The 8,189-nt window shown below is 43.3% G+C and overlaps 1 protein-coding gene across 8 annotated transcripts in view; it reads left to right on the top strand.

Annotated features, from left to right (window-relative positions):
- The window catches only part of LOC120394386 (NACHT, LRR and PYD domains-containing protein 12-like), a 52,162-nt gene extending 48,302 nt beyond the window's left edge, over positions 1-3,860 (top strand). For 3 of the 8 annotated variants that reach the window (XM_039518618.1, XM_039518621.1, XM_039518619.1), the window contains 2 exons: positions 1,058-1,228; positions 3,316-3,858. In XM_039518618.1, the coding sequence (XP_039374552.1) occupies positions 1,058-1,228; positions 3,316-3,481 (337 nt within the window). In that variant the 3' untranslated portion in view covers positions 3,482-3,858. Of the gene's footprint in view, positions 1-1,057; positions 1,229-2,437; positions 2,759-3,315 lie in introns of all 8 variants that reach the window. The other 5 variants (XM_039518622.1, XM_039518620.1, XR_005592271.1 and 2 more) reach the window with 4 other exon arrangements.
- The last annotated feature ends 4,329 nt before the right edge of the window (positions 3,861-8,189 follow it).

Consider the following 8,189-nt stretch of genomic DNA (forward strand, 5'->3'; position numbering starts at 1 on the left):
GATCAGTTGGCCCTATGCTTTGTAACATTTTTATCAATGACCTGGCAGACAGCATAGTATCACTGATAAAGTTTGCAGATAACACAAAAATTGCAAAAGGGGAAATAATGTAGAACACAAGTTACTGCTACAGAGCGATCTGTGTTGCTTGGGAAATTGGGTGCAAGCAAACAATATGTACATTTTAATACAGACCAATAGAAATGTGTACATCTAGGAACAAATAATTTAGGCCATACTTACAGGATAGGGAATCCTATCTTGGGAAGCAGTGACTCTGAAAAAGACTTGAGGGGGTACGGTGGATAATCAGCTAAGCATGAGCTCCCAGTGTGTTGCTGTGGCCAAAAGGGCTAATGGATGTATAAAGAGAAGAATCTTGAGTAGGAGTTGATGTTATTTTACCTCTGTATTTGGCACTGGTGTGACGGCTGCTGGAATATTGTGTCTAGTTCTGGTGCCCACAGTCCAAGAAGGATGTTGATAAATTGGAGAGGGTCCTGAGAAGAGCCATGAGAATAACACAAGGATTGGAAAACCTGCCTTATAGTGACAGACTTCGATCTACTTAGCTTAAGAAAGAGAAGGCTAAGGGGTGACATGATCACAGTGTACAAGTACATACAAGGGGAACAAATATTTGATAACAGGCTCTTCAGTCTAGCAGAGGACAGTGTAACAGGATCCAATGGCTGGAAGTTGAAGCTAGATAAATTCAGACTGGAAATAAGGTTCCGTGAGGGCAGCTAACCACTGGGACAATTTACCAAGGGTTGTGGTGAATTCTCTGTCACTGGCAATTTTAAAATCAAGATGGAATATTTTTGTCGACAAGCTCTGCTCTAGTTCAAACAGGAATTGTTTGGCGGACGTCCTGTACTGCAGGTCAGACCAGATCACAGTGGGCCCTTCCGGCCTTGGAATTTATGACTAATCCCAAAGGCTCCTCTCAGAGCACTGTGGTTTACTGTGCATGCCTAGAATGAAGACTGCTGATGCCAGCGAATGGGGCAAAAATAAGCAGTCACAAATCTTTGTATCTCTCTGGCTCCTGCAGACTGAGTGGTTGCCATTTCACAGCTGCTTGTTGTAAGAATCTCGCTTCTGCTCTCAGCACCAACCAGACGCTGACAGAGCTGATCCTGGGAGAGAAAACAATGGACAACTCAGGTGTGAAACAGTTATGTGAAGGACTGAAACACCCAAACTGCAAACTGCAGAAACTGGGGTAAGTTACCAGTGGGCTCCTTTCACGAGTGTTCCTTTCACATGGGGCCAGGCTTTCGAAAGTGCTCAGCATGCAGTAGCTTGTGACTTCTATGGTCAGATTTTCAGAAAAGCCAGCAGGACCCTGGGTAAATGGGACTTCAGTCCCCTCGAACATCCAGCCCCAGTTGTGGGTGCTGAGTTCTTTGGAAAATCTGGCACATAGTGATGTGATTTAAGCTCTTTCTCCTGGGGTCAGTGTTATTGTCCAGGCACCCAAGAACAGGCACCTAGTCTCCTCCTGCAGAGAAAGGAAGAGAGATCCACTGCTGTGATAACAGTAGAGCTGGGTGACATTTTTTGCTCAAATAGTAAATTTGCAGAAAAATGCAGTTTCAAGATGAAAATATTTGCAAATGGATGTTGCATCTGATGAATAATTTTGGCAGAATAAAAAGCTGACTTTTTTCAAACAAAAGATTTGTCTTGTCACTTTGAAACAATGTTTTGTTTAGAAATGTAGCTAATTTGATTAATTGTTTTTTTGAGGGTGAAAAACACTTAAAAAGAAACTAAAGAAAGCCACAAAAAGACCCGAATTTTTTTCAGCTCAAATAAATTTTCATTTGGCACCAAAAAAATTGTTTGTTTGATTTCTTTTAACAACAACAACAACAATAAAAACCCTGAAAATTGAGGGTTTGGTTCAAAATGAACCTTTTCTTTTGTTTTTTTTTCAGTTCAGCCACCAACCTGAAAAATGTATTAGTCATGCAGCTTGACTAGCTTAAACATGGGATAATAAAGTGGCTGTTTGAGCACTTCAAAGGCAGCGTAGTTTTGTGTTCGAATTAGGGTGACCAGACAGCAAATGTGAAAAATTGGGACAGGGAGTGGGGGGTAATAGGAGCCTATATAAGAAAAAGAGCCAAAAATCGGGACATCTGATCACCCTAGTTAGAATCTCAGTTATTTTACTCAGTAAGCAGGACTGAGAATATGAGTCTGGGGTGTTTCACAATTGAATTAAAATAACTCTCCATGCCAGTGATAATTTACCACCATTTCAACAAATAATTCTGGGACAAAGCCAAACAGACAAAGAGAAAAAGGAAAAGAGGGGAAGGATACAAAGTCGACACCTAATTGTTTTTGTTTTATTTCTTTTTCTGTCTATGATGGCAATCCCGTTTCTTCACTCCTCTCCTCCTCATCTTGGTTGTCTGTCTAGTCATCAGCTCATATAGATATTGGTAGGATTGGAAAGTCCAGCCGGCTCCTTAGGCAACTGACATCTGCCTTTTCCTCCAGAACAATGTCAGGCAGTTTAAAACTGTTTTTAAGATCATCTTAGTTCATAAAAGCTACCAGAGTTTCAGCTTAAGCAGCATTTAAATCCAGCACTGCCGGACAGCTGGACAGCTACAAGAGAATGTTTTGAAATTTCCATACCACTGGCCTGAAGGGGAAAAGGCAAATCTATAAAAGAGAGAGAACTAAAAGGACCAGAAATAAAGGAAGATAAAAGACTGATGGGAATTAAAAAATGGAAGTAAGTTCTGTGGAGCATTGAGATAGCAAATACATTTAAACAATGTCCAGATTTCTATACAGTCCTAGACATCCCCCACACAGCCTTTGGTTCTGGGATGTTACAACCAAAACACATGATAGCAGCTTTCAAAATGATTTAGATTTAGAACAATAACTTTATAGATTAATAACAATTCAGAAACAAATAAGTTCGCTGAAGTCAGTTTTCTCGCTTGCTATAAATGTCACATGCTGGCATCTCCCTCCCTCTAAGTGGGCCGAGAGTTCCACACGTCACTCAACAGCAGCCTCTTCAGCAGGCAAGGACGGGCCTGGTCAGACTCCAAAGGGAATCCAGTGCAGATGGTGACTGCCGGGGTGGACCAAAAATGTGTGGGATGGGGAAAGAAGATGGGCCCAGATAGTTATGTCTGAACATTCATTGCAATAGTCTTTTGTGTCCATTCCGGAGATGATTTCACTGAAACCAATGGTGTGCGGCTAACTCTGCTTCAAAGGGACTGTGTTCTCGGGCATTATGTCTAACACTTTTTCTTGACTTGTTTTCCCCCACAGCTTGAGCAGTGTCAATGTAAATGAAGACACACAGAGAGAGCTAGATGCTGTGAGAAAGAGGAAACCTGATATGGTCATATGTATATGGAAAAATTGGAGAACAGGAGCCATTGCACTGACACTGCTCTGGCCTGGCTGTCGTCTTGCTAGCTGGGACAGCAGCTAGGGACAGGACCTGCCTCTTTTAAGGCATCTCTGGCATCACCAAGGACTCCAGATGTATATTCTCCTGCTGGTGTTAAGAGTGAGAACCTCACACTATGGGGAAAATACGCTCCCGTTTTGTGAGCTTGTTGAATTTATACATTCAGCCTCCACAGGCGCAGGACTGGAAGAGACTGTCAGGGCTGTGAGAACCAAAGGCTTATTATGTGGAGCTGGTTAGGCTTTTTAGGTTCACCCACTGATATCTGCCCACATCCTCAAGGTTGTAGACCCCTGTTGCTTATTGAAAGAAATGTTTGGTTTCAGTTTTATAAATTGTATTAAAACTATTACACCAACAAACTGTATCACCAAAGTGAAGCTACTAACCGTACTACAAAACTAAATGAAGCACAGAGCAATGCAACTATCCAAACAAAATCAAACCCCGATTAAATTAGTCTCAGTGTTGGATCAAAACTATGTCACCAAATTAGTTACCTCATCAGATTATAAGAACTGATTATTTGTTGTATTAATCCTAAAAAGGATCTAAGAAGGTGACTGTTTGGGTTATGAATCCCAACTAAAGAATTTTACCCAATCAACCAAATCTATAACTTGGTGCTGGGTCACTCTCTTAATACTGTAAGGAGTTTATTATTTAATGTCCGAACCACAAGCTCAGAGCCAATTACAAAGCTTTCTCCTGACATTTCAGTGTGTGCTGGTGAACACTTTCCTCCCCTCACCCAGAGCTATTACAGTGCAGGCTTTAAAAAAACACACTCTGCTAAGCAGCAGTTTGACATCTCTTATTTAGCAATTTACAGCTGACAGCTTTGTTTCTCAGGCCTCAAACACACACAGACAGAACATACTTCAGCAAATGTCTTTTAGACTGTTTTAGGGCTACTTCTATCCGGGGAACTTTCTTTAACGCGCCTTCCTGGTGTGGATTCTACTGGTGCTCGTACGCACATGCTGCATGTATGTACAAACCCAGGCTCTCACACCATCAGATTAGAGAATAAAAAGGGCTGGGACATCTCCCAGTTAACAAAACCAAGGCAAAAATAGAAAAAAGGGAAAAACAAGACATTTAAGATAATGCCCACACTTGTGCTGGGACTTATAAAACACAAAAAGTCTGTACACGCTAAAAAAACCCTGACTGACAGAGCAGGAGGGGTAAACACTAACCCTCCTACCTTTTGGGCTTGATCCTGCTATGACCAAGGGTATATTCACCTATCCTATATATATATATATATATATATATATATATATATATATATATATTGTTTTCCGACAGATGGGTAGGAGCACCTAGGACTCTAATCTTCTCCCTATTGCCCAGTATCTCTATGACCAGGGGTGTGCACAACTGAATGATTGATCACTTTATACGTATGATATACCCTTTAGCAGTATTTTCAACAATCACGGTGCATGTCCTCCCCCTTTTGCAATTCTCCACCAACAAATGTTATGCTTAGAAGAAGCACACGGGATTTTTTTTTAGGGGAAAAGGCAATACGCCGCGGATATTGGAGATACAACAATTAGCATATGCATTTAATTACACACATAGACACACTGTCCCGCTAGTCAGTGTTACAGTTACCAGTTCAGAGGCTGTCTCAGTCTAGTGGCCAGCTAGGTTGATTATGAGTAGGGAGGACCCAGGTTCTGTAGGTCACGACACGATGCTCTGGGGAAGTCTTGGCAGGATGAACCCATAATGTTATGGCAAAGAACCCTGTTTATATAGAGATTTTTGTTTTATTGAGACCAATGAGTTTTTCACCATTATGCTGTAATTAATTGCCGTTTGACAAGGGCTTGTTTTTTAATTTTTTTTTATTTTTTATTTTGTTTTTTATTAGTTTTTTGGGGAGTTACCCCATGCTGGTTTTGATTAGTTATTTTGTCCCGGTTGATAGGTAACTGCCTTATTTTTTAGAGTTGTTAATTTGTCCTTTTTTGACATTTTAATAGGGGCATGTGGCAATTTTTTGGTATCTTTACGTTGTTTTGGGAGGGTGGGGGGTTGGAACATTTGGTTTGATAATGGCCTTGACAGTTATTTTTTAACATACACATTTTTTATTTACACACAAAACAGGATTGATTTACACAGAACATTTGAACAGGAACATTAAATTGCAATGCAGGAGAAAACCATTATTGCATTATTTTATTAATTTTAAAATGCTAATTTTAAACCTACAACAAAGTGGTGACCCCAAAGGTCTATTACTGCCTTGAAATTAGCTTTAGACACAAGATTCTGGCTGATGCAATTTTTACCAAAGGCCTGTTAGGCCATTCCTTTCTGCTTTCAGACATGGTGGCTGGCAGAATATTGTTCAATTATATTATACATTAATACATTTAATACATGCTACATTACCAGTCTTTATTTTTTATTTTAAATTATACAAAATACAAACCTAAGATTTTACTACTACAAGGCCACACAGGCCAAGGCCGGTCAGTGGCTGTATAGGCAGATGCCTAAACATCTGTTGGTAGAAGGATTGAGACAGAGGGGTTCTGAGGGTGGGAGGGAGATCAGGGCTGGGGCAGGGGATTGGGGTATGGGATGGGGCGCAGGCTCTGGCTGGGGGTGCAGGCTCTGGGGTGGGGCTGGGGATGAGGGGGTTTGGGTGCAGAAGGGTGCTCTGGGCTGAGATTGAGGGGTCCAGAGGGTGGGAAGGGGTTCAGGGCTGGGGCAGGGGTTGGGGTGTGAGGAGAGGCTCAAGGGTGCAGGCTCCAGGTGGTGCTTACCTCAAGCGGCCCCTGGAAGCAGAGGTGCAGCCAAGTGGCTCGGGACGCTGCCCTGTCTGCAGGTGCCATCCCTGTAGCTCCCATTGGCCATGGTTCCCGGCCATGGTTCCCGGCCAATGGGAGCTGCGCGGGCGGTGCTTGGGGCAGGGGCAGCATGCAGAGCAGTGCCCCCTAGCTGCCCCTACATGTAGGAGCCAGAGGGGGGCCATGCTGCTGCTTCTGGGAGCTGCACGGAGTGGCCCCCGATCCAGCTTCCCGGCTGGAGTGCCGGAGTGGGGCAAGCCCTTTATCCCGCTCCCCAGTGGGAGCTCAACAGCCTTAATCCGGCTTAATGGCTGGTGGGCCAGATCTGGCCTGCGGCTGTAGTTTTCCCACCCTGCTCTCGGCAATCCTTCACACCGACCCCAGGGATAGTGAGCTTCAGGGTGCAAATCACATCTAAAGCTGGGCCCCTGAGGCTCTCTACTAGACATCTTCACTTTTCTGTGCCTGGTATGGCCCACTTCTGCAGCATTTCAATGGTATGTTCCAACCAGGGTTCACACTTCTCTTCCCCAGGTATTGCAATGGGACCCCCAGCAAATAACCTTAACTTAAAGATAGGAGCTTGATGTAGCATGGAACAGCACAACCTTTTCCAATGCTTGCCCCAGTGCTTTTCCCCAATCATCTGCCAAGGCTGCAGCCCCCAAGCTAGGAGCTGCTGAGTCAGGGCCCAACAAACCTGACTTATCAGCTATTATACAGAGTACTTCCCTCAAATATAAACACAATTGTGTTCCTAACTTAGTGATTCACTCATCAGGTGCTTACGAGCCCCCCCAAAATGTAACCCTTCCGCTAGGTGGAGCCAGGTTGAATATCTAGGGGTTCCTTTCCATTGATCCAACACCCCTTGAGGGTATGCAGCCATTGGTGCACACACACACCCTCATATTTTTACAAGGCTCAGACATTTGAGCCCTTTTTTTTACCAAGGTTCTTTAAACTGAAAGTGACTAGCTCCTTTGGGACAGGTTAAGCACAGTCCTTCTTTTCTGTATTCCCACAATAATTACAAACATTGGGAATCATATTTCACTACCCCTGCATTCAGGGCTAAAATAATTTGTGACCCAACACCAGCTAAATCCATTACAATGAGCAAAACACCGGTTCATCAGCTGAATATCTATTAAATCTAAGCAAAGCAGGAGCAAACTGTATTTACCTAAACACACCCAGGGTGTATCACCTAGTCTTGGGGACTTGCTGCTCTTCAATTTATCAATTTTCTGCAACACTTCCTCCTTTGTTATTGCAGGTTGACAGTTCCTCATCTTTCTTCCTGCATGTCCCCACAAAGATTTCCCACCCTCCTTCTCTAAGCAGCCCCCACAAACTCTACCCCAGCAATTCTCCTCTGTCCCCTCAGCTTCCCAGGATTGTAAACTTCCTCTCCCCCCCTCCTCCAGGAGTTATGGATTGTGCTGCCCCCATGTGACCCTCACTTTGCACTGGGGCAGCATCTGCTCTAGGGACTCACCCTGGTGTCACTAATATAGATGATCTCTGAGTGAATGTCTTAATGGAGATGGGCCCTTAGACACAGCTCTGATGTCCTCAACCAATGAAAATATCAACCAATGATTTTTAGCAGAAACCACAAACTCCCAACTCTAGTGATTGATTTACCTTTTGAAGGCATCTTCACACCACAGAGTTACAAAGCTATTTATTGTTTATAGTGAAAACTCCCAAATCATTGGTGATCGAGCATTTAACTGCCAGAGTCACAAGTGCTCGTGTTTAACCAGTCAGTCTGCAAAAAACCCTTTAATGACTCGGTGCAGAGCACCAGTGCGCAGAGCAGAGCTAATCCAGTCAGAGAGTTACATAGTCCTCTGTATGTGGCACTGGAAAACTGTGGAAAACATACTGTCATAGAGAAGGTTAAG

This window comes from Mauremys reevesii, unplaced genomic scaffold (genome assembly GCF_016161935.1).
Source record: "Mauremys reevesii isolate NIE-2019 unplaced genomic scaffold, ASM1616193v1 Contig54, whole genome shotgun sequence".
NCBI lineage: Eukaryota > Metazoa > Chordata > Testudines > Geoemydidae > Mauremys > Mauremys reevesii.